The following is a 27131-nucleotide window of genomic DNA, read 5'->3' on the forward strand; positions in this document are numbered from 1 at the left end:
AAGCAAAACAAGCCCCAAAGGAGGTGAATTATTGGGAGAGAAACAAGAGGAGGAAGATGGGGGAAAGGAAATGGGGAGGGCAGAGACATTTAAACCAGGAGCTCATGCCAGAGGAGGAACAAATATAGGGTTGAGTGACCATATCATGGGCATGGAGTCTGCAACGTATGAGATGATGGGAACATGTGACCATGAGTCCTACAGGGGGCAGCTGGGCCACTGCTCCCACAGCAAATCCTGGACCCCAGAAGCTGTCCCACTTGAGCACTGCCGTCACTGTGTCTCGCTCACCTTGGGACAGTCCAAGACCTTTATAATTGGTCATGACACTCACCCTGATTGGTCAGTGTCAGGCCATACTCTCAGTAAAGATTCTAACGTGTATCCCAGCTGGTTCCTCTAAAAATGGGGAAGGAGAGGAACAGGGGCTAAGGGAAAAGGGCCATTTGGCAGAGAGCTGACCAGAAAACCTGGCATCTCCAGACTCCAAGTAGAGTCTCTCTCTCTCTCTGTCTTTCTGTCTCTCTCTCTGTCTCTCTGTCTCTCTCTCTCTGTATCTCTCTGTGTCTCTCTGTCTCTCTCTGTGTGTGTGTGTGTGAGTGTGTGAGCGCGTGCGCGCGCATATTAGGAGCTGAGCTGAACCAGGGTCTCATACATTATAAGTACTTGCTTTACCCCTGAGGTACAATGTCCATCCACCACAAGCCTTTCACCAACAATTTTTCAATGTAAAAGATAAAATATGGAGATAATTGGAGTTAAACTCATAAATGCATTTGTTTTTATTATGAGACCCATTGGGGTATGCCAGCAGATTGGTGTATGCCATGTAGTTAGAAGTGCAATTTTTATGTCCTTCTTTGAGAGAAACTTGTTAATTACCTTATCATTAAAATGTCTTTATAGTCCAATCCAGTAAATTCACTTGCAGGAATTGTATAAAGTCATTAAAGTATAAAAAAAGAGGGAATTTTTTTTTTAACCAGTCATTTGAGCTGTAGCTTCAGGTGCCGTGGCAATGATATATATAGCTTGGGGTGGAGAGATGGCTCAGCAGTGAAGAGCACTTGCTGCTCTTCCAGAAGACTGGAGTTAAATTCCCAACACCCTTGTCAGGAGGCTCACACTGGCTACAACTCTACCTCCAGGGGAATCCTATGCCCCCTTCTGGCCTCTGTGAGCATTGCACCTACATGCACATACCCACATACCCTACACAGGCACACACACATATACACATAATTATAAATAAAATAAAATATTTTTAATTGCGTATATGGCTATTGTTAAGACATGTAAGCAGAACTTTCTCTTGAGAAGCCCACAGTCACACTTGGGTATGTTCTGTTCTTCCTGAATATCTCTCTATTGATGATCAGATCTAAACCTATGTTAAAATCTCATCTTAATGAGCTCTAACTCTTCATTTAAAAAAAAACATGTTTGTTATGACATGTCTGTGCATGCACATACACACCTGTAGACTAAATGAATAAAATAATTTACATTTAAATATTTAAATAAATAAAACTAATTTTTTAAGTGGGGATCAAAGATGCCTCGTCTAAGTAATTTAGGTTCCATCCTTGGCTTTTATCCCCATTTCCCAGAGCAAAGTCCAAGTTGGCCCCACAGTTGCTCTTCCTCTTTATTAGAACACCTTCCTCATCATTGTTTTCCTAGGAAGAGGAGATGGGAGGGGAAGGGAAGAACAGTTTTCTCAATAATGAGATAACTCACTTAGGTCTTATTTAGGAATCACCTGACTCTGGACCCTTTCACACCTCAGTGAGGCTCTAGTGAAGTACATACAGGAGGCAGAATGTACTCATCCCCTATCTGCCCACCTCTTGATTTCTGTTTCCTCCTTCCTAGCTTGACTGGACACAGTCTTGGAGCCCATGCAGGGCCAAATCAGATTCGTGCCTGAAGCAGGCAAATTCTTCTTCTGTTCCATGTGCTGGGCCGATCAACACATTGTTATATCTCTTTGGTCCACCCCTAGGGGTCTGAGCAAGGTGCAGACTAGGTGGGCCTGTGTGTCTTCCTAGACTGTGGGAGATGGGTACATCTCTTTACCAGATAGGTGAGATTTCTCAGTAACTTGGCTTTCTACGTCTTAGCTTTGCCCCATTTCTCAGCTTACATCAGGTCTCAGGTGGACTGAATTGGACCTAGGGACTGGGTGGGCATGGGATGTGAGCCTTGATACCAGATGGGAAGCTAGAGAGGGAAGGAAGTGACTTGGTGGTCAAGGTAGGGTCTGACCCAACCGGTTCCATTGCAGTGAGATCAGCTGGCAGTGACAGGGATGTACTGTGCATTACTGAAGAGGACCCGGCTGGTGAAGACGAGGACATGCCATCCTTCCCCTGCACCCAAGAAGGTAAGTACTCAGGGACTCCCTATCTCTTCCGTGAGCTGAGAGTTCACTGCCTTCATCTCTAGACTGGTGAGCAATGTGTCCAAATGGGTGACATCAGAATTCTTGCCCTCATTTTCCTACTGTTCCTTGGAGAGGGAAGGGCAGAGCTGTGCGGCCTGGGACTGTGCAGTATGGATGAAATCAGCATTTGGTGGAAGTGTCGTATGCCCCCAGGGCTCCCCCTGAGCCCTTACAGGAACCCCTACCAACTCCCCTAGCCAGACACTCTGTGCCCAAGGCCTGTCTTCCACTTGTTGCTGGTTGGACTAGGGCCCTCAGTGGCATTCAGTCGATTACACCTTATGTCCTTTCCCTGACTGGACATTGTACACACCCAGTGATGCCCCGGGCCTGCCCTCAGAATTCCGAATTGATTCTAGTGTGCCATGTGGACCAGGCACTAGGTCTTTAATCACTGCTGTAGTCATCATTTGCGGCTAAGCCGAACTCACCTTGGGGCCTTCACGCTCTCAGTGGGCGCTGGTCATCTCCCAGAGTTCCCAGGAACACCTGCTCCCTCTCCCCTCTGTGCAGCAACCTGACTGGTGGACTTTAACTCCTTGTTTGGTTTCCAAAACAGCCACAGCTTATTTGTCCAGTTGGAAAACTGGTGACCAACTTCTGGCGTGCCTGGGGCTGAGGGAGTCCCCAGGTGTGGGACTTTACATCTTAACACTGGCACACTGTCTAAAGCATCATGATTTGCCCCTGTTGAGGAATTATCATGGCAGGAGAGTTCCAGTACTGTAACCCAGAAAGTCATGGGCAAACTGGGTTGTGTTGAACACACAAGAGAGCATAGCATTAGGCAGTGGGGCGAGCAGGCTGCTGGGACTGTGGACCACTGATAGGGCCAGTGTACAGAGGAAAGGCATCTTGCCACTTTGTGGGCTGAATGAAGATACTGCCAAGAAAGAAGGACTGGTAAGGAGGGGGTCCGGTAGTCTCTGTCTCCTCTATTCCAGAAAGTTCTAGAAATTCAGTCTAGGTAGGAGCAAGTAAGGGATAAAAGTGGAAAACTCCCATTGTGAGTCCAGCTTGACAGGAACATGGAACTGAGCATTCCACTCCAGCCTTCACCACTAACCCAAGCCACCACCGTCTCCTTGTCCTTTGCAGGCCGGCCAGGACCCCGCTGCAGCCGCTGTCAGAAGAACTTATCTTTGCACACATCGGTGAGGATTCTGTACCTCTTCCTAGCTCTGCTCCTGGTGGCCGTGGCTGTGCTGGCCTCTTTGGGTGAGTTCAGAGTTCCTTGACCCTGGTTGCCCGGGAGTGACTGATTAGATTTCTACACCAAAAGCACCCCTGAGGAGACAAGCCTCCACATCTGTCTCCTGCAACCCACACAAGCATCTTCCTGGCTCGGACTTCATTGTGGCTAATCCTCTAGGAGATTAGACTTGCTTCTAATCTCTGGTTAAGAGTTAGCTATAGGGTTTTGAGTAGAAGAGAATAACCAGACGAGTTTGACAGGTCTGTGTTGGAATCATTTGGGAGTTTTCAGAACTACTGATGCCCTCTCCTATTCCCAGGGTAATAGAGTGGATCCATAACTTTCAGCTCTCCAGGTGAATCTGTTGTAGAGCCCTGGATTTTGACCACTGGATCAAGTGGCTTCTAAGACCATCCATGGTCTGTGTGTGTATTGTTCAAGATAAGATTGGGTACCTACCACCTGCATCAAGCTTGCCTTCAGTATTCATTAAAATGTAAATGTCTGGATCTTACTAACCTACAAAATCAAGAGTCCTGCAGATGAGGCCAGGAGACCCGACTTTCGGTGCTTCTCATATACAGTGCAGTCGGTGTGACCACGGTGCTATCATATGACTAGGTTCAGGTAGATTCTACTTTCTAGATTCTAAGAGTTTAAGGTAAATTGTCTAAAATCAGTTTGGTCCCATCATACTGAAATCTGTTTGTCCCAACCTGCTTGATACTAGTGACAGGGCTGGGAGTAGTGAGAAGCAATGGAGGCCTGAGCGACCGTCACCCAAGGTGCTGACCCTGAGAGTGAACACCCTCCGGCAAAGGCATGTGGTCATGCTCCTGGTTGAGGGTATCTGGGAACCAACACCCCTGGCTGTATTAGTTACATTTCTTTTTGCTTTGACACCAAGCAACTTCAGGGAGGGAGGATTCATTCTGGCTTATCACTTGAGAGCGGTCCATCATGGTAGGTGAGGCACGGCGGTAGGAGGAGATGGCCAAACACATTGCCTCATCAGGCAGAAGGCAGAGAGCAGAAGGGAGGTGGGGCCTAGCTATAAGAGTCTCAAGGCCCACTCCAGTGAGCCACTACTTCCAGCGAGGCTTCACCTTTGAAAGGCCATGCCTTCCAAAACAGCACCACCCATCGGGGACCAAGTATTCAAAAACATGAGCCTAGAGTGCACATTTCACACTGAAACCATAATAAGATGAGAAGGCAGGAAAAATAAGGACAATGCCTAAACAAATTAATATGTAATTACAAAATGTGAGATGGTCAGTGAATAGGGAGAATACATAGAATACCGAAACAAATTAATACATAATTACAAAATGTGAGATGTTCAGTGAGTAGTGAGAATACATGGAATACCAAAACAAATTAATATGTAATTACAAAATGTGAGATGTTCAGTGAGTAGTGAGAACACATGGAATGAGACCTTGGCTGATGGTCCAGGAGACATTAGAGTCAAATAGCAATTATCAGGTCTCTTTATTTCTTTTCCTTCATCTATATATAGGTTCTTAATTGAGAGAAGGCTCAAACGAAGTTACTATTGCCAACTGTAAAGTGCTACCCCAACCCAACAGTATGTGAAATTGTCCCTAGGATCTCTCAAACATGTCACTGGTACTAATTAATTCGATCTCTTGACAGATCTGAGATATACAGTGCTCATGAGAGCCCAGAGATTCTAAATCATTTGAAAACATACATGTTTGGAGGTGCTAAGAGCTGTAGAAGTCACTGGCTCCATGTTTTCATTTTGTAGATGACTCTGTTCATTGACCTTCCTCAAGTCACCCAACAGACTTCATGTCAATCTGAGTCTAGAAGCTAAGTCGATTTGGGTGAAACTAATTCCATTCTGCCTGACGTGGCCTTCAGAGGATCTGCGTCAGTCATTAGTCCAACCCATACCCCCTCACCACTGCCAGGGCCATCCAGGCTTCTGCCGGATCAGCCCAGGTACCCTGCTTCTGCTGAGCCATGCTCTAAACCCTGTGGACACAACAGCTTTCGTAGGGCCCGGGCCGGGGTGAACTGTAAGGTAGCAGAGGCTTCTCTAGAGGAAGTCTTTACTGAGGATTTGTACTTATCAAAGGGTTATCATCCAAACATTTATCCCAAGGGAAAAATCATGTCCTCACAACCATCACAAATAAGGGTTATTTCCAAGATGGGCCATCAGTCATATCTACACATCAAACTTTGTAAGCTTAGGAGAGGAGGTATCTTGAGTGTCCTCAACAAGAGAGGATTTTTTTATACCCTGGGAGAAGCACAAATGGTTTCAGTGGCAGACCGGTAAAATTATCTCACCAATGATGGCTGCTTCTGAACCATGACCCAGCTCGGTGTCTCTTCTGTTTCCCCAGTTTTTAGGAAGGTGGACTCTCTCTCAGAAGACATCTCCTTGGCCCAGTCCATCTATAATAAGAAGCTTGTGTCGATGCAAGAAAATCTTCAAGGACTGGGTAAGATTCTAGTGTCCAGAAGCACACAGCCTCCTCCATCCTGTGTTATCAAAAGATGGATAGGTGCCGCCTACTCTCTCAGACCAGCCACTGATCCCTGCTTCCCTCTCTGGCTGAGCACTGTCTATCCAAGGAGGATTGGGATGCTGGGATACAACAAGGACTTGGGCGCAGTTTCTATATGGTCTGTTGATCCAGCCACAGACCCTAGGCAGACAAGGAAAGCAAGTATGGTCCATTCTCAAAATACCCTCATGCATCTCAAATGGTTTCTAAGACCTTGCAAAGCCTCCTGATACATGAGCCCCTTTCAGGTCAACTGCCTTAAACCACAGCACAGTTCACAATGGTCTCTATCCTGCTCCCCAATCAGGAACATTCTAAAAGAGAGTGAGTCAGAAGGAGCCATAGCATATGTGGGTCTAAAGATCATCTCCCTTGCGAATAGAAAGTGCTGCCCTAATACCTAATAATAGAGTTCTGTTTGGCAAGCTACTTTTCTGTCTTATTCCTCAGGAGTCACAAGGAAAAAACTCACCAGGGCCACCTTGCTCACAAATACATTATGAGATTTCAACCAAGACAACAGATATTAAAATATGTGTAAACATTTTAAAATGAAGTGCACAATGGAGGTTCTTGGTCACCTCATAATAGTTACTAAGATCTGTTCTTGAGAATGCAGTGATACTGTGGGGAAAAAAAAATATCCAAAATCCTGCCCTTCAGATTGCAGAGTAAAGATGAGATTCCACATGGATTTCTGAGAGGGATTTTTGTAGCAGGAAAGGAAGCAGGGTCTGGAAGGCACTTGCCAGTTCCTTGTGCCTGCATTTCAAGACGTACCTTTGGGGCTAGGGAGATAACTCAGCCACACAAGCATTGTGACCTGAATTTAATCCCAAGAACCCATGTGGAAAAGGTGGGTGTGGTAGCACAAGCTTGTGATCCCAGGGCTAGGGTGATGGAAACAGGTGGATCCTTGGAGCTCACTTGCCAACCTGATTGACAAGCTCAAGGCCAGTGAGGGGATCTGTCTCAAAAATAAGATAGATGGCACCCGAGAAACAATACCTAAGGTTGTCCTCAGACCTCCCACACATATGTGTGTATGACTGCATGCATATAACCATGTACACACACACACACACACACACACACACACACACACACACACACACGAAGCACCTTTGTCCCATTTAACTGAAAATGTTGTCCCCTTTTCTCCTGAAGACCCAAAAGCCCTGAACAATTGCTCCTTTTGCCGAGAGGCTGGGCAGCTGGGGCAGGAGATCAGGAAGCTCCAAGAGGAGCTGGAGGGGCTTCAGAAGATGCTGCTGGCCCAGGAGGTCCAGCTGGACCAGACCTCCCAGGCCCATGAGCTGCTCACCACCACAAGCAGTCAAATCTCCCAGGAGATGGGCAGTTGTTCCTTCTCCATCCACCAGGTAAATCAGTCCCTCGGACTCTTCCTGGCACAGGTGAGGGGCTGGCAGGCCACCACAGCAGGCATGGACACCACTCTGAAGGACCTCACCCAGGAGTGCTATGATGTCAGGGCTGCTGTACACCAGATCAACTTCACAGTGGGCCAGACTGCTGAGTGGATCCATGGGATCCAGCGGAAGACAGACGAGGAGACTCTGACCCTACAGAAGATAGTCACAGACTGGCAGAATTACACCAGGCTCTTTGGGGGTCTGCGCAGCACTTCTGCCAAGACTGGAGAAATGGTCAAGACCATTCAGGCCACCCTGGGGGCCTCCTCACAGCGCATTAGCCAGAATTCTGAGAGCATGCATGACCTGGTGCTGCAGGTCATGGGCCTGCAGCTACAGCTGGACAATATCTCTTCCTTTTTGGATGACCACGAGGAGAACATGCATGACCTCCAATACCACACCCGATATGCCCAGAACCGTACAGTGGAGAGGTTCGAGTCTCTGGAAGGACGCATGGCTTCTCACGAGATCGAAATTGGCACCATCTTCACCAACATCAATGCCACCGACAACCACGTGCACAGCATGCTCAAGTACCTGGACGATGTGAGGCTGTCCTGCACACTGGGCTTCCACACCCATGCTGAGGAACTCTACTACCTAAATAAGTCTGTCTCCCTCATGCTGGGCACCACAGACCTGCTCAGGGAGCGCTTCAGTCTGCTCAGTGCTCGCTTGGACTTCAATGTCCGAAATCTCTCCATGATCATGGAGGAGATGAAGGCTGTGGACACACAGCATGGAGAAATCCTTCGAAATGTCACCATCATCCGAGGTAAGAGGAGGGTGAGCAGGATTCTCCAGGGACTTGGGGTTTTTTCTGTATACAGGAGCATTTGATTTTAGGGAAATCTCTAATAGTATGTACATAGTTAGAGGATGCTAGATGGAGAGTGCTGAAATCATCCTGTAACCAACTTCCAAAGCAGCAGGGAATGTTAAGAAATGTCTTTGGGGGCTTCAGTGGTTAAGCACACGTGCTGCTCTTACAGAGGACCTAGTTCCGTTCCCAGTTCCCTCCTCACCCACATAAGGAGGCTGATCCTCTCTAAGTTCAGGGGATCTGAAGCCCTCTTCTGTACTCCACAGGCACATGTACACACATGGTATACACATGCAAGTGGGCACACACACATAACCAAATAAAATTAAATCATTTTTTAATGTTCAAAAATTCTGTCTTTGTGAGCTAGGCTTAATGGTGCACACCTATAATCCCAACACTCAGGAGGCTGAGGCAGGAGAATGATCATGGATTCAAGGACAGCTTGGACTACACACTAAGTCTCAGAGATACATGGTGAAACTTCATCTCAAAAAAAGGAACACATTAAAGAGGGGAGGAAGGGAGGGAGGGAGGGAGGGAAGGAGGGAGGGAGGGAGGGAGGTTCTTGTAAACCTCCTGGTGAAGGTGAGATGGTTTCTAACTTTACCTTTCGAAGAAAATTTGATTTATTTATGGATTTCTTTTAGCCCACATAGGCAAGTATGCAGACCTCATCTTTTTGAAGTCATTTATGCTGACTTTCTCCCTTTCTCCCCGCTTCATTAATGCTTTCCTCTGCCTGTCCAACTATGAGTCCCTCAGAGATCCATCACTCTGCATTCTTCTTCTCCTATATCTCCCTAAATTCCTTTATTCACCAGAATTCTCCAGAAAAAAGAAGCAGAACTAACAGAATATAGGTTAAGTCAATGATAGTTAAGGATAGATAGGCAGGCAGACAGGCAGGCAGACAGACAGACAGATCATAAAAATTAGTTTGTGTGACTAGAAAGACTGGCAAGTTCAAGATCTGTAGAGATCATCCCTTTTGGAAGACTATCAGGCAGGAAGAACTCTCTTACTTAGGGGAGGGTGAACTTTATGTTTTATTCTGGCCTTAAACTGCTTAGACAAAGCTAAGCCCATGTTAAGGAGCATAATCTGCTTTGTTCAGACCACCAATCCTTGTGTCAACCTTAGCAAAACTCACCCTCACAGAAACATTCAGAGTGAAGCTTGGTCAAATATCTTGGCACCTCATGGCCCCTTAAAATTGACACATAAAATTAGCCATCATAAATCTACTCCTTGTCAACTTGTCACCCATACTTATCTCCTTAGAGCTGGAGAGATGGTTTAGAGGTTAAGGATACTGGCTGCTCTTCCAAAAGACCCCGGTTCAAGTCCCAACACCTACATGGCAGCTCATACATTTCCTTAGACCTCCACTCTCAGTCTCCAAGTGAAGCTGATAGTGAGGCTGCGTTTTGAGCTATCACAGTACAATGAACTATCCCGTGCAAAACCAAAAGCACACTAACATTTTCCATAGAAGGAGGGCTCTAGAACAATGTTCACTTTCCTCCTATCTCAGAACTCAAACCCTGTGGGGGTCAATGTCGTCATTACGTCTGTGTTTTAACAGAGAGATGAAAAGGACTGAGAGAGAAGATGAAATGAAGTTTCTGTCATGTGCGCACACAGATCTGGTTACAGGAAGTGAGGAAGACACGCTTGCGACAATGCAGTCCTTATTGTTGCAATCAAGCTGGTGCTTACGGCTAGGATTTACAACACAGTTCCTTCCACTTCCTGTTCCAAATCCCCTTTGCCCTCACCAGCATTCCTGTGGATCATGCCTGCTTCTAATAGGATGACCGGAAACCTTCATTTCTGAAGGTTCCGGCCCATTGTTACTCATGCTACTCGGGTCAGGTGTGGAAGTTTCCCACTGACCTTAGTCACGTGAGCAAGCCCAGCCTTTCTCTTCTTTCTTCCCTCCCTGTTGGCCCAGAGTCATAGGAGCCCTTAAGTGGCCATGTGGCCTAACTTCTTGTTCAACTGAGTCACCACTGTGTCTTTGCTGAAGGCATTTGTCCTTTCGGAACTTCTAACCCAGCAGAGCATGAAGCAGGAAGAGTATGCAGACACCTTGCTGGTGGGTCCCTGGGCAAAACTGTGAACTGTGCCTTCTCATGATCTCCCTTTGAATCCCAAATCCTCATGAAAAAGATATCTTCTAGGCCCTCGCAGCATAGGAAGGAAGCCTGAATTCCACTCTATCTAGTCTCCTTCAGCCTTTACATCCTCCAGTATCCAAGGCAGGGACCCTTTCCAGTTCAGTTACCAGGGACACCTTTGGTCTTGGAGCCTACGTCACTGATGCCCTGCTCCTCTTTGACCATCTAGTACTAAGCCTGTGTCAACTTCACTTGATGTCACAGTGTGTTTGCGCTGCCACTAGAGACCTTTTTTTTTCTTTAGAGACCATTTTTCTTCCCTCTGGGCTGATGGGGTTGGGTGAGGGGTCTTTTTTGTTTATTGTTATCTTTCATTTTTGCAATGAAGCTAGACACCGAGAATTTCTATGGGAACCAAAGCCTTCCCACCATATTTCACCAAAAGTGGCTTCTAGGGTGCTGTGCTCCAGTGAGGAGCACGAGGAGATGGTTCTTACGGTTCATATTCTGCCAGTTGTGTGGTGGTGTTGAATTCACTCTAAGAGCAGAGGAAATTCCAAGTTTCCCGGTGATGGCCCACTTACACACACTGATTTGTGGAGCTTCATAACAAGCCTTGGACAGTAGCTCCCCCCACTCCCTTATTGGTATTTTTACCTCCCATGCTTTCGACTACTCATGGCCAACCATGGTCTGAAAATACTAAGTAGGAAACTGCGTAGTTTGAGAGAGATGTGCCTAACTTTCTCATAGGTGTACGTATATAAGGAGACAGGTGGTGTACCTGGGGCCTGCTACTGTGTGTGACTTCACACATCCACTGGAGCCTATGGATATACTCCACAGAAAAGGGGGATTTTGAGGGTAGAAAAAATAGATATTGGTGTGACTCTACCTTACAAAACAGTAACCTAAGACAGGAGAGTTTGGTTAAGCTATATGTGCAGGTCACAAGAACTTGAAAATCCCGAGAACTGGAGAAATGGCTTAGCCAGTAAAGTGCTTGCTGCACAGACACAGGGGTCTGAATTCAATTTCAAGTGTTTACATAAAAGCCAGGAGCATTGTACAATGACAGTGTACACCTGTCATCCCAGCACTGGGGGGAGTGGAGACAAGATGACCCCTGGCTCACTGGGCAGCCAGTCTACCCAAAACAATGAGCTCCAGGTCCAGTGATGGACCCTATTTCCAAAACATATGCTGGAGACCAATTGAGAAAAACACCTGACATTGCTCTTGGCCAATGACACATACATATGCCCACACATGCATGAACACACACACACGCACACGCACACGCACACACACACACACATTCCTGGTGCCCTACTTAAGTTCTTAAAGATGTGTCCGCTGTGCACTCAGGAAAGGAGAAGCTGAGAGCATAAGCTTGCAACTACCACAGACATTTCTCCTTAGGTCCTGCTTCACTATAGGGCCAGGGATGGAGAATGGAGGAGACAGAGACAGTACCCGGAGGAATTCTTGCAGACTGACATTTGCTGCTGCCTTGATTACAGCAGAGCTGTCATTACAAAACTGCATCTTAAGCATGGTGGGACATCTGTTTGAGTACACAGGACCCTCAGTTCAACATCTTCATGTTTCCATGGCCACTGGGCTTATTTTCTCTGTGATATAGATTGGTGGGGTGGGAGAGGGGAAAAGATGTTTAATTTGTTGTCTTATTTTATGTTTACAACAAAGCCAGGCACTGAGTGTTTCCATGGGAACCAAAAGCTTCCCACATCACTTCACTGAGAGGATGCACGTGTGTGGCCGCTAAGGTGCAATTTTAAGTTGTATCTGTTGGCCAACATTCCTCCTGATGCTTAAGTCATCACATGCACCACTTCTCCAACCTGGAAGAATCTTTCCAGATAAATTGCACACCCTACCTTTGAGGGAACTAGTCCCCCTCCTTCAGACAGGCCCTGAGGCTTTGACACTGGAGCTAGCAGTGACGGGTTGTCTGGCCGGTGTAGAGCTGGTGGTTAGAACACAGGTAGGGAGGTGGCAGCGGCACAGGCAGTGAAGGGGATGCCAAGTGCCTACTGAAGGAAAGGAGCCGGGGTTGTAATTTGCTCTGGGACTTCAGGCACACTTGCTTCGTCTCCCCAACTGTGCTCTGTCATCTGTAAATGAAGGGGTAGGACCAGCCCCTTCCAGCTCTAATTCCATTTACTAAACAGAAATCCTGTGGTGCATTCATGCTGGTTACACCTCTCCTAGAATCTTTATCTCTCCCTAGGATAAAGATTTATGTCTCTAAGATAATTTTTATGTCTGTGCTAGACAATGGCTGTGCTAGACAGTGTCTCTGCTGGGACTATCCTTTGGGAGTTAGAGGCAAAAAAAAAAAAAAAAAAAATTACCGCTCATTAGCTGAGTGATGGGTAGAGCTCTTCACCGCTTTCAACTCCGTCTCCTCACCCACTGTGTCCTACTTTAATTTCTGTTCCTTTGACACAGAGCAACTTGGGGGAGAAAAGGTTTATTTGGCTTTCAGTTCCAGATTACGGCCCACCACTGAGGGGCAGTCAAGGCAGGAACTCAAGCAGCTAGTCACATCCCATCAACAGTCAAGAGCAGAGAGAAATGAATCCATGCAGGCTCCCGGCTTAATCGCTTGTCCACTCCCAGCCAGGCTTCTCCTCTCTTCTACTAGTTCTTATACCTCCTTACTTAGGTATTAATGGTGCTGCACACAAGGGACTGTGCCTGTCTACATCAATTAACAATCAAAACAACTCCCCCTGCCCCCATAGCCATGCCCTAAGATCTACTTGATCTTGATAATTCTTGATATTAAAACCCTCTTCACAGGCAATTCTAGGTTGTGTCAAGTTGACAGTTAAAACTAACCAGCACAAACAAGATCATTAATACCTGTCCTGCCAGTACCACACGAGGTCATAGTGAGATTCAGTGACAACAGTAATAAGAACCTAAAAAGGGTGTCTTAATATAAGGCCTTCTTACAAAGTGCAGTTATTGATGGCATAAGCTCCTTTTCCTATTCACCACTGTCTGACAGTCCATGGGCCCTGAAGGCACTCTGGAAGTGTTTGCTTAGTCAATGAACAACTGAAAGTATGAATGGAGGGTAGAAGCCAAGTGTGCAAGGAATTAAACTTGAACACTTGCTCTGTAAGTACCACCCACTCTATCCTGCCATAACCCATAAGGATTCGGGAGTTGACATGCTAAGAAAGGAACAGTAAAGCTGACAAGATAGCCTTGTCAGGTTAAGGTGTCTGCTGCCAAGTCTGATAACTTGAGGTCAGTAGCTAGGACCTGAAAGGTGGAAGGAGAAACTGACTCCAGCAAGTTATCCTCTGACCTCCAAGCACATGCTCACGCACATACATGCAAACACCACACACGCACAGTAAATATTTTTTTGTTTGCATTTCAAGACAGGGTTTCCCTGTGTAACAAATCTGGCTATCCTGGAACTTGCTTTGTAGACCAGGCTGGCCTTGAACTCACAGAGATCCACCTGCCTCTGCCTCCCAAGTACTGGCATTAAAAGGCATGAGCCACCCCCACCTGGGAAAGAATTTTACTTTAAAGAAGGGAAAAACAGTTCTGTTTGGACACAGGGGCTGGGTGTGCAGGTGTCAGTGAAGAGGGGTCAGTGGCTGTGAGCCCCATTTTTGTCTGCCCGGCCTTGGAAAGCTGCTGAGCGTTTTCTTTGGTGCCCTAGCTGCATTCTTCCATTTGGTTTTTCAGCCTCTCTGCACAGGACAATCTCTCCCCACAGTGCCTTGAGAGGAGAAGCAGAAGAGGCTGGCAGGCTGGCACTGGGGAGAGCCTTCTCCCGGGATCTCAGTCCTTGGTGTCACTTCAGAACTCCCAGGAAGATGCTCTGCATCGTCTCTTAACAGTTCTACGCTTGGTTGGCAGTGTAGACGGTTACACACCAGCCCACCCTCAACAGACACAGAAGTCCATCAACATTTTCTCAGTGCTCTTTTGATGAGCACAGCGAGGACTGAGAATCCCTGGCTGAGGTCAATGGAGAGAGAGAGACAGACAGACAGACAGAGACAGAGAGAGACAGAGAGAGGTCAAGTCCAGCCACCTAACATGCTAATGCCAGAGCTGGCATTCCAACCTGGGTCTCAGGGTTCAGGATAAGGCATTTTGCATTGGGCTATTCACTCAAGGAACCTCTCCTCCATTTCTAATTCCCTCTGTCTTAGTGAGCTATGAGAGGCACCGTGGAGCCCTACCAATGGCTCACTATACCGTGGATGGGCAGGGTTGTGTCCTGAGATACTAGAATCTTCCAGCCGCTCCTGATCCTTTCATCTTCCCTAATCCTGAGTATGGACCACAGAACCACCACCCACTCTACTCACCTCAGACATGCAGTCAGTTGTGGCTGGTTCCTAATGGGCCCAAGAGCCTAATTACAGCCTGTAGCTTCCTGAATAATGATGGGCCTCCCGGGGACTCCTTACCTCAGCCACCATTGCTGGTGTTTGCCTCTTGGCTGCTCTGAGCAGTTCTGGGCCCTCCTCTTCTTTGCCCTGTACTCTGCCCACACCAGTGTCTTGTTACTACTGACAGGTCGCTGGAGCTCTATCCTGGTGGGGGTCACTGGAGCTCTATCCTGGTGGGAGCCTTGGTCTCAGCCTTGCGTCATCTTGTTCCCCATAGTCCTAACTGCTGGCGGCTGACTTTGTCCCGGGAGAGACGAGGCTCCCCTGCCCCACAATTCTTCTGACTCATCTGAGCATCTAAGAAAGAAGCCTTTGCAAGCTCCCATCCACTTTTTTCTTTTAATGTAGGGACCAAGGATAGAATCCAGGACCTTGCACATGATGGCAAGTGCTGTTTCTTGAGACAAGTTCTTATTATCTAGCTATCCAGACTCTATGTAGCCCAGGATGGCCCAGAACTCCCAGTCCTCCTGCCTTTGCTTCCCAAGGCTCAGATTATAGCTGTACACCACCATGCCTGGCTCTTTCTACACTTTACGGACCCCTCAGTGCTCTTCAGAGAAGGATTCTAGAGCCCCCTCTTCAGACAGCTCCAAACTGGATGGAAGAGACCCATGCATCCCTTTTGGAGGTTGCTGAGGGGCAGAAGGGGCAGCTGTGGGAGGAAGCCTGGTAGAGGGGCCTGGTACTTGTCCTCCTGCTGCTGCCCTGGACTCATCTGGGTTCTCAGAGATGGTGCTGCAGCGGTGTCCCCAAGAGTGTGCACAGAGAAAGAGGCGGACTTTTTATTGTGGGTCCTCCTTGTATTCATGCTTGGGACGACGGAATGCGTGGTATGACCGAGGCTGAGGCTTCTGCCCAATTGTCTACCCCAAGCGTGATGGGCACACATTCCTCCCTCGGGGAAAGAAGGCTTGGATCTGCCCTGGAAAGACGCTCAGGGAATGAGTGGTGGTGTGGCAGGGAGGGCAGACTTTTGGCTCTGCCTTTTCTCCTTTGCTGCTGACATGGAGACCCTAGATACACTCAACAGTGGCTGCTGGGCTCCTCTGGGCACTGGAGAAAATGGGCCCCAAGGAGAAGGTGAGGTATATCAGATGGCCTGGGGGAGGGGGCAGAGCATAGCACCCTTGTTATCATGAGATGCTCAGACTGGACGTGGGGTGCAGTCACTTACATTCAAAGTCAAAAAGAGTGGAGAGCTAGAGGACTTGGAGGAGCCTCCGGGGAAGCCTGTTCCCAGACAGGTGGAGGACCAATTCAAAGGAATTTCCAAGAAGGATCAGGGACAGTGGCATGATGCAAGTCCCCACCTAGTAACGGGGTTAGGGGTCAGGACAAGGGGCTGTAGGGCCACAGAGCACTTTGACATTCAGTTGTGCAAAGTTATATTAAGGACAGCTTAAGCTGTATGTGTTACATTAACTCAGCTACGAATGATATTTAGTACAGCTCTCCGCTGAACTCTGAGTTCTAAAATGGGGAAGGATGGCCCAGCATTGCTCCGTCAGCCACACAGCCTCACAGGGCCTCTCCATTGCTGAATGGCCCTCTGCTTCTCCAAATCTCAGCTGGTCCAGATGCCAGGAGCAGAATAAGGACAGGCACTGTGATTTTGCCAGTTCCCAGAGAGACCTGCCAGGCTGGGGGAGGTGGACCCTGTGTGGGCATCAGCTTGGGCCTGTGCTGGGCTGGTAACTGTGCAATGAGGGACTCTCTGGGAATAAAAGGGCAGCTCCTGTCTCCTGGTTTCTCTAATGCCAGGCTGTGACCATCACCCACCAGCTGTCCTCAGCCTCCAAGCACCTCTGCTGGCATGCCACGTGAGCTGAGGCGGAGCAGCGTCCCATGGCAGGCGGTGTCGGTAGCTGACTGAAGGCTTTTATTGGCTCTTGTGGGGCTGACTGTCCAGGCTCTGGTTCCAGTTTAGGTCATAATAGATATTCACTGACCTGGTTCCACACAGAAACACTGAGAAGGATGCAGGGAACAGCAGAGGTTGGAAGCAAGAGGCAGTGGGTCACATCAGCCAGGACGAAGGTGATCCAGGACCACAGATAAGATTCTGGCAACTTAGAGAACTCTCAAGCTCTCAACACACATCATCCTTTCCCTCAAAGACCCCACTGAGTTCTAGTCTCCACTCCAGAAGCTCTTAGGATTGTACACACACACACACACACACACACACACACACACACACACACACACACACACAGAGAGAGAGAGAGAGAGAGAGAGAGAGAGAGAGAGAGAGAGAGAGAGAGAGAGAGGGGTCCTTGTGGGTCCATTTGTGTGTATAGATGTGTGTGAACCTCAGGTTTTGTTCCTTAGGAGACATCTTCCTTTTTTTTTTTTTTTTTTGAGACAGGGTCTCTCATTAGCCTGGAGTCTGACAATTAGGCTAGGTGGGCTAGCTAGCAAACTCAAGGGATCCACCTGTCTCCAGTCGCCCCCACCTCTGAGCCCTCAGTACTAGGCACAGGCCACCATACCCAGCTTTTTTTTTTTTTTTTTTTTTTTTTTGGCACGAGTTCTGGGAATTGAACTCAGATCCTCAAAACAGCAAGCATTTTTACCAACTGGACCAGTCCCCAGCCTACCAATGGGGATTTTACTTCACTCTCCAGGTTTTGGTTGAAGGACCTGGACTAGATTCCCACCTAGCTGACAAACCTTGGACACCTCATTGCAAAGGGGCGGAGGTGCCAGCAGAGTTCTCATGGAGATCTGAGTCAGGCTCTGGGACCCACAGCTCCCATCAACCCTGTTCCTCAGCCACACAGAGACCGCCAAAAAGAACTAGGTCTTCACTAAGCCTCGCCTCTGCAATAGCTGGAGCTCTTTTTTCCACGATTGTCCTCATCTCAGACCACGCTCTGTCTGTCACCTGTAGCCTTGAGGCATTCTACACGACCCTGGCAGAGTGGCAGCTACTCTCTGCCACGTATCCTCAGAGTTGGTATAGATCTGAGAAGTGACTCTCAGACTTACTCAGACAGGTAGCGGGGTGGGAGGTCACTCGACTCCTGGCGTGGCCTCCACACTGAAAGCCACGTCTCTTCCACACCATCCTATAATAGAGGCCCGCAGATGGAGAGACGGCCTCTTCTCACAAGCTCTGAGCTCTCCTGACTGCAGACCAGGCTCGATGCCCAGTGCTAAGATGCAAGAAATGACCTGTTGTCTTTCTGAGACTGCTTTCTCAGAGTCCATGAGACACACATCTAGCGCTGGCTTTCGCTGCGCTGAATTCTCTGTGCCGATTAAAGGCTCAGAAAGCAGCAGCCTCAGGGACTCACAGGAGAGGTTGGAGTGGTTAGAGTGGACCTCCTGGAGAGGCAACCCTTCTCTGGGATGCTTCTGGGAGATGGGTCTTACCTTACTTTCTTCCCTTTTTCCTCTGTGTCCCTGATGCCAGAGGCCCAAGAGGTCACAGAAGGTAGGGCAGGGAGTGAAAACAGCACTCGAAACCCACAGGGCTGGATGGGAGCATCCTGGATTACCACGCGCCCTCCCCCTGCCTCCCCTACTCCCCACAGCCCTGCGCTCTGTCCTGCTGGCCGTGTGTGAAGCTTCAGGAGAGCCTGGATGTCAGAACTAGGAGTGTTAGCAGTACACCAGGCCCATGTACACTAATACATGTTGCATAGAACCTGCTGGTCTAACCCCCTCCAGCAAGAGTAAAGCGATTACCTAATAGTCCAGCGATGGCAGCCCCGGGCCAAGCTTCTGTCTGAGCCTCAGCTGTCCCTGTGCCTCATGAGTGACCTGTCTCTTCTATCCAACCCTAGGTGTCCCCGGACCTCCAGGACCAAGAGGACTCAAAGGAGATGCAGGCATAAAAGGACCTCTTGGAAACAGAGGCCCTAAAGGCGATTCTGGCAGCCTGGGGCCCCCAGGACCTCAGGGTCCTCAGGGGCAGCCTGGGGAACCAGGACCCGTGGGAGAAAGAGGGCCAGCTGGCCCGAGAGGCTTTCAAGGATACAAAGGCTCAAAGGGCAGCTTTGGCACTGGAGGGCCAAGGGGGCAGCCAGGCCCCAAAGGAGATGTAGGGCCCCCAGGGCCAGAGGGACCCCGAGGGTCTCCAGGACCCTCAGGGCCTCAGGGAAAGCCAGGGATTTCAGGAAAGACAGGGTCACCAGGCCAACGTGGAGCCACAGGGCCTAAGGGTGAACCAGGTATCCAGGGTCCCCCTGGATTACCTGGGCCTCCAGGCCCTCCAGGGAACCACAGCCCCTACTGAAGAAGGTCTTGGGCCTGATGCTGCAATACAGGTTGGGGAGGGGGTCAGAGAAAGCAGCCAGAAGGACCTACTATCTGCAGACAATCATTGATTGATCCTGATGTAAGGATGTCTCTTAGAACTGACTGTGTAGCCTTAAGCTCCCCAGTAATGACTGCGCCATCAGAAAACAGTTCACTGCCCACTCCCCCGTTTCTCTGCTGGCCAGGGGGCGGGCTACTGGCTTTCCATGGCTGGTTAGGAGGAAAGGGAAGAAGACCCCCCTCTCCTGTGATGGCCTGCTGGGGAGGTGACTACCTGGGGAAGGCTGTCTTAGATCTCTTGGATGGTAACCAGCTCTGGTCTCTGCAGTCACTTAACACCCACGCTAGCCAACAGTGTCTTCCTGGTCTTGAAAACATCCAGGGAAACCAATGGGGCATTATAGATGAGACTCCAGGGAGCCTCTCCCAACAGCCATGGGAACAGAGTCACAGGGAGGTGCCCTGCTCCATACAGGGCAGGAAAACTCTGCCTGACTGGCATTCTCAGGCCCTGTGCACGGTGTGCCCCTGACAAGTTCAGAGGGCTTTGATTCACACGTCCAGAAAGCTCTTCTTCCTCTTCTTCATCTTACCTCTGCATCTCAGGAGTGGCCTGGAAAGAACCCAAGCAGAGTGTCATCTGCAGGGAGAGACCCTGCAGGTCCCAGAACATTCTGCTTGCCTGCTATCCACCTCCCGGGAAGACCGCAGGGGTGGAGGTGGGAGGACAAGGCAGGGATGAAGCCTCTCTGCAAAGCCACCCCTTGTTCAACCTAGGCTGACACGCCGTGTTCCCAGTGGGGCTTCTCTGCAGTGGCCAGGGGAGAAGAAGCTGTAGCAGGGTCCATCCCTGGTAACAGGGTGGCTCTTGCCTCCTACTCTTGGCTGTCCTACCCATAGATGCACACTGACCTCACCCCACCACGACCTAAGATGGCTGGAGCTCTTTCCCACGTGAGCAACAAGCTGGACTAGGCCAGGAAAGAGCCTGAACATGCACAAGGAGCCTTGGATGTTACTTCTCGTCTTTCATGAACTTCTTGCATACACTGGCAGAAAGGGATGCTGGGAAAGGCCTGCATTATCTTGACTCACTCTCTGTAAAGCTGCCCTGCTCCTTCAGACTCCAGCAGACTTAGAGCTTTCTCCTCCCTTGCACTGCCTCAGAGACCTGTCTTCTTCCTGCTCACAGCCTCTGTGCCACCGTCCTCCTCAACATCAGTGTGCAACTGGCTTGCACGACCAACCTACCCCCTGCAATGTAATTGTCCTGTCTACATATGATAATATCATGCAACACAGTATCACTGACCCAGTAAAGAGCTGTTTCCAGGAGAAAGTGTCTTCTAGTATTTTGTACTCAACCTGAGGATGTGATAAATCCTTTCAGGGATCCACTTCATATTGATCTTCAGAGGGGAAATCACTGTCAAGGGTTCTGATGCAGAATCTGAGAACTGAGGTCCTCTGGGTGTTCTAGTGGTCGGCAGGGAAGCCCAAGCAAGAGTCTAAGAAATTATCACCAAGGGCAAGGCCAAGCTGGAGACAGTGCACCCCCTAAAGCTTGCAGCTAGACCCTGTAGTTATTTGTCTACAATGAAACCGGAAAATAGGAAATAGGACAGGCCAAGACCCCAGAGGGATGCTTCCTGCTTCCACTTGTTGTCTCTAAGACAAAGAAGCCAAAAAGGAGAAAAAGATAAGGCCAGACTTGCCCCAAGGGTTCTGTAAGAACAGTGGTCAGTTGCGTTCCCTGGAAATCAGACTGGGCCTTGCTCCACAAGGGGTTTTAAGAGAGAAAACGTTCATTTGCTAAGTCAAACATGACCCTGTGCAAAGTCTGGGTACTGGTTTGATGTGGGGTATGTATGATCAGGGGTACTTAGCAGGAGTAAAAAGGTGGAAGGATTGAGATGAAGCCACCATATACGGGCCTTGCCCATCTGTGTGCCATGAGATCCATCCTTCCCACAGCACCTGCCATATGTGGGCCGCTGAGTTCATTGCTTAAGGGTCACGAGGGTGAGTAAGCCCAACCTGGTCACCGTTCCTCAGAAGAGTAGACATGTCTACAGCCTCGAATGAAACAAGGCAGGGAAAGGAGGAGAAAGTTGGGGGTGGGAGGCGAGTCTCAGTGATGAGGTGGGGCATGTTCAGAAGGGTGACACCCAGGTGGCAGCACAAGGACAACAGGAAAGACAGGCTACTAGAGTCACCTCACACTCTTGGACTACGAGCCAACCTCCAGAAATCTTGAACTACTGGTTGCCACACTACTGGTCGGGAAAGAATTAGGCCAGGCTCTGGGACGAAGAAATGCTGAAGTGAGAGTATCAGCTGGTCTTGGAGTTAAATCCCAGCAAAGGTAGATCTGGGATTGATTCCAAGGGATGAGTTTGGAGGACAAAATAAGAGAAAAGACACAGGGATAAAAAACAATCAATTTGAGAACACAAGAGCAAAGATACAAAAAAGTCCTATGAGGCCTGAGCTGTTATAAACCAGCCCCTAACAGTGTGATTTGAGGAACCACTTGATTTAAGGGCACAGGCCGAAGGCAGATACCACTGAGATCATCCATGCAAACAAGGTCCTCTCATGGAATGGTGCCATGGGTAAGCTAGGGACTATGGAACCGGAAGTCCAGCTAGTCCTGTGATTACTGGGAAAAGACATCAAACCCTGCACCCCTTCCATCAGACACCTGGCTGATCCCTCATTTCCGTCACTCAGTGATTCTGCTTCCTGTACCCGTCTCCTTTCCCCTGTCCAGCATCTTCTATTTACATGAGGTCCAACAGAACAGGACTGAGATTGGCCACACGTGGACCTTGCCCTTCAGCTGTGATTCTTAGAGTCTAGGTGAAAATCCCATTGCTAACCCCTTGAGTTAAGGGTTTACCTAACCCAGGGAGCTGTAACAGCAGACGAAAGAGGGAGGAAGGGACGTGTGGCAACACGATTCATGGGAGAAGAGGAACTATAGGCAAGCTAGCAGCGAAATCCAGTGGACACTGCAACAGGACAGTGTTGCATGTGAAAAGCCATTTCTGTTTCCTAGAGAGAGAGCAATCACAGAACAAAGAAACAGGTCCATCCAAGTCTAGCTTGGAGAATCAATGAGTTTAATTGAAATTACTCACAGGAGCATGGGCAACTAGCAGGCAGATACAACACCACCAAAGAAACACATGCTATCTCCAGCAGCTGTTACCCACTTACATATCCTCCAGAAGGACTGAGAACCTCATGAACCTTGTGAGTCCTCTTGCCCTCCCATTCCATAAGAGAATCTTAGGTGGGTAAAAGTCAATCTCGTAAAAGTCGCTTATAAGTAATCACAGCTGCTCTGATTGCAAGGTGGCAATAGTCATGGCATGCCAGAGCCCAGAGGTCCACGCCAGACAATGGTAACAATGAACGCAAACACAATGGTGGAGTCAGGCAGAGGCCACATACCATCTGGGGCACTTCACAAATAGGAACTCAGTTTTAACTACCATTTATAATGTATAATGGGCCACCTCTGCCTCACAGCTGGGGGAAGGCCTTGACATCTGTGGGCCACAGACATAACTAGTTTTTTAGACAAATCCATGTTGAGACAGCCTTGGGCAAGCTGTTTAATGGCTCTCTAGTTCCCTCCCATGAGATTCCTGGGAAGCTCTTCTGGCCAGTTACCAGGGTATTGGTCTGCTCAGCCGCCACTAGAAAGCACGCCAGATTGCATGCTTCCAACAAGAAGACATTTCTTTCCTCACAGTTCAGGAGGTTCAAGGTGGCCCTCTGCAAACCTGGAAGAACTGGCACCACCTTGGTGCTACATCCTCACACAGCAGACAAGGACTTAGGCTTTTCCAGACACAGTCTTAAGCTCACCCCTATGGCTTCATTTATGCTTCCTGACTTCCTGAAGAGCACGGCTCCAGAGAGTCCCACTGAGCTGAAGGCTGCATAAGTCAGTCAATCCGGGTACCCAGCAGTAGTCAGTCTTCCACAGACATCAGCCACCATCCAGTGGGGACCATCACACAGAACCTAAGCTTCATAGGCCTCACAGACACTCACCACTCCTCTGCAAATGAACAGCCCGAGCAGGAGGCCACCACACTCCTTGCACTGTGAGAGCCGAGCCCAGCCCTTCTGTCCTTTCTTTCTCTCAGCCCGCATCCCTCTGTCCCATGTCACCACCTAGTCCTTTAGAATGTCTGAACTTTTGCTCAAGTCTGTTGAAATTCCAAAGAACTTACTGGGGTTTAGGAGTGGGCAGCTGGAACAATAGAGCCTGAAATGTAGGTTATGACTCAACATGAGATCTTGTGAGCTGGATGCCACTTGTCTGAGAGTGGGGATTGGGTCGGCTACCCGACAGGGTCCGTCAGTGGACATCGAGCTGGGACAGGTCATGCTTCAGCCCTGCTGGACTCTTCTTCCTTGTGGGACCATAGGCCCAGTGCTGATCTCTTGGACCATCAGAGTCTCAGAAAACACAGAGTGGGGGGTTTTGACTGCCCTGGGCCTCGGGGTTCACATTTATCTGCCCTCACCAAGCTATCTTTATCCTGCTCTGTTCAATTGCTTCGCTGGGTCTCACTAGAGCTAAGTCTGAATCTTCATGAAGAGGCGATAGCCTGTGACATTTCCACTGCTAGATGCAAAGCATGGGCTTTGCTGCTGGTGTGACTTTAATTCCAAAGTTTACAAAGCCCTGAAATTATTCCTGGGTTCCCCAAAGAGACCGTGGGGCTTCCTAGAGGCCACAAACCCGAGCCACAGTCTCTCAGTACCTCTGAAAACTCCAGGCTTGCTTTCTCATATCACCCTGGCAACCTCTCCCTTCTTCCTGCAGAACAGGACAGGGTTGGGCAAACTTGCCCTTCCCCCAGCCTGTCTCCCCAGGCCAGGGCTGAGCTGGCAACCTCTGCTGCACCAACCCTGGATACACCTGTCAAAACAGAACCACTGGAGAGTCGAGCAAGAGTTGAAAAACATGATCTGACCACACCGAACTTTCCACCGTGGCTGGGCTGCCAAGGGCTGGCTTTTCCCGAAAGCCTTACCCCCTTGGGTGACTGAGCAGCCTTCTTAAGGACTACTTGACTGTGGAAGCATAGACCACTTGGTTTTCTGGCCTTCACCTGTCCAGTCCTTTTGTTTTCCTTTAAACTTCCAAGTGCAAGAGCCATGCTTGATGGGTCGGGGGGCATTCAAAGGTTTATTCAGTGCCTTGTAGTGGGAACCACCTACCATGGTACAACCACCCAGGTGCCCATAAAAATGCACACCATGTGCTTGCACCCTAAACCCACTGGTGCAGAATGGTGGAGATGGATGAGAAGTTGAGAGTGGGAGGTAATGTGTACTACAGACCAAGACCCAGGGAATTATGACGCCTCATAAATTTGAGATCCACAGGTGTAGCAGATAAAGAAAGGAACACAGTGTTTTTCAGTTTCTGTTTATTATCTTGTTTCATTTTCATGAGCACAGTGCGCTGGCATTTACAGGTCAGAAAGCAGAGACTCAGAAATGATGAGTAACACACATAATCGGAAGATGTTAAATGGGGGCTGGTTAAGAGCGCATACTGCTCTTGTAGAAGGCGTCCAGTTCCCAGCCCTCGTGTTGGGGGCTGACAACTGCCTGTAACTCCAGCTCCAGGTGATCTAATGCCCTCATCTAACCACCATGGGCACCTGCCCTTATGTGCACATATTCCCACATAGACACATATGCATGCACATAATTTTTAAATACATAAATATATTAAGTGGTTTTAAAAAGATGTTCAGTCAGATGTATGGAGGTTTTACTGAGATAGCTCAAGAATGGTGGAGTTGGGGAGTCAGTGAGCTTTGTCGTTCAGAAAAGGGTTAGATCTGCAGAAGGGGGAATCCTCTAGAATGCAGAGCAAGCTAGTGATAAAGGTGTGACAGGGCCCAAATAAAGTGCTGCCGGCCTCCCCAGTTTCAACTGCTTTGTACTAATCATGAGGAGCAAGGGCCTTGCAGGAGCTAGGCTCAGGAGGGTGCATCCTACCATGAGAGCAGGAAGGCTTCTCAAAGGAAGTCATATGCCCACTTCCAGGGGAGCCACCACCCAATTTCACCAAAATGCAGACCCAACTTTGCTGTGGAATAATGCTTTTGTACACTGGTTTAATAAAATGCTGATTGGTCAGGAGCCAGGCAGGAAGTAGAAGTGGGATAAGTAGATAAGGAGAATTCTGGGAAGAGGAAGGCTGAGTCAGGAGACGCCAGCCCACTGTCCAGGGAGCAGCATGTAATGGCACATAGGTAAGGCCACAGAAAACGTGGCAACACATAGATTAATAGAAATGGGCTGAGTTTAAGTGTAAGAGCTAGACAGTGGTAGGCCTGAGCTAATGGCCAAGCAGTTTTAAATAATATAAACCTCTGTATGTTTATTTGGGTCTAAGTGGCTGCGGGACCATTGGTTGAGAGAGACTTGTCCTGACCGCGGGCCAGGCAGACACAGAAAAACTTCCAACTACACAACTCCATCACTGAGAAACTTGTATTAAACACTGGAACTTATTTGTATAGCATTTCCTCAATTCCCTGCTACCCTTTTAAAAGATCAGGTCATTTGAATAGCACAGACTGAAGCCATCTCTATTGCTTCTGATGGGAAATGGTGGAAGAATCTCCATATGATGGTTTTGCACACACTTGTAACCTATGAGTCCTTCTCCAGAAGAAATTCCAGATGTTCTCTATCCCCCAGACAAGCCGGTCCTACCCCCAAGTTGCAACCTGGCACTCACTTGCTCCCCATCATCCATCACCACCCTTACTCAAAGAGCTCCTTCTTCTAGACATAGAAATGTTTCAAAGTTTAATAGAGAGGGTGAGGACTCCACTGAATGTGTTCACACATCCATCAAATGGTCAGCTGCCAGCAACTGCTACATTTGCAGTAGGTATGTGAGAGGCAGGCACCAGGCCCATTTCATCCTCTTGCCTGACACTTCTTCCCAAACCTCTGTACAGAGAACAAGAGTCTCCAGCAGTGGTTCTCAACCATCCTAACACTGTGACTCTCTAATACAGTTCCTCATGTTGTGGTGACCCCCAACCATAAAATTATTCTCATTGCTTCTTCATAACTGTAATGTTGCTACTGTTGTGAATCATAATGTAAGTATCTGATATGCAGGATGTCTGATATATGACACCATCCCCCACCACCCCCACCCCACAAAGGGATCTCAACCCACAGGATGAGAACCTCTGCTCTGCCAAAAACAATGATCTCACAGGTGGAAGAAACAGAAGTCAGGGATCGGGGCTGCCAAGCAGCTGGAATGGGCAATGGGCAGGATGAATCTGTGCAGACCTCTCCATGAGCAGTTGATTCTGCAAGGCATGAACTGAGGGAGCTCCGAGCAGACAGACACACCGAGCATGCACAGTAGTGAGGTGCTTTTGGAAATCTGACCAACTCAGCCTGTCAGTCATACTAGCTGAGACAGTGGAAAAGCTGTGACTTAGAATAAATCCATATCAGGCGACTCACAACTGCCAGCAGCTCCGGTTCCAGGGTATTTGACACCTTCTTTTGGCCTTCCTGGGCTCCTTCGTGCATGTGCTCACACATACATAGAGACTCAGTCACACGCACACATACATGTTAAATATGTAACTCTCTTTTGCAAACCTGCAACAAGTAGATAAGAGGCAGCAGTAATGTGTGAAATGGTTGGATATATTTCACTAAGAACACTGTAGTATGAGAAAAGATGCCCAGTATCATTAGTGATGCAAGAAATCCAAATGAAAACCACTACACGGCATCACCATAGCAATCATTGGCAGA

At 48.7% G+C, this 27131-nt stretch overlaps 1 protein-coding gene across 1 annotated transcript in view; it reads left to right on the forward strand.

The window, feature by feature from the left end:
* The window catches only part of Scara3 (scavenger receptor class A member 3), a 34030-nt gene extending 13399 nt beyond the window's left edge, over positions 1 to 20631 (forward strand). The window contains exons 2-6 of the mRNA XM_052732906.1: positions 2288 to 2386; positions 3545 to 3664; positions 6023 to 6121; positions 7355 to 8398; positions 18818 to 20631. Coding sequence (XP_052588866.1) covers positions 2288 to 2386; positions 3545 to 3664; positions 6023 to 6121; positions 7355 to 8398; positions 18818 to 19269 — 1814 coding nt within the window. The 3' untranslated portion in view covers positions 19270 to 20631. The remainder of the gene's footprint in view (positions 1 to 2287; positions 2387 to 3544; positions 3665 to 6022; positions 6122 to 7354; positions 8399 to 18817) is intronic.
* The last annotated feature ends 6500 nt before the right edge of the window (positions 20632 to 27131 follow it).

Source organism: Peromyscus californicus, unplaced genomic scaffold (assembly GCF_007827085.1).
Source record: "Peromyscus californicus insignis strain IS unplaced genomic scaffold, ASM782708v3 Scaffold_12__1_contigs__length_115047231, whole genome shotgun sequence".
In the NCBI taxonomy this organism is placed as follows: domain Eukaryota; kingdom Metazoa; phylum Chordata; class Mammalia; order Rodentia; family Cricetidae; genus Peromyscus; species Peromyscus californicus.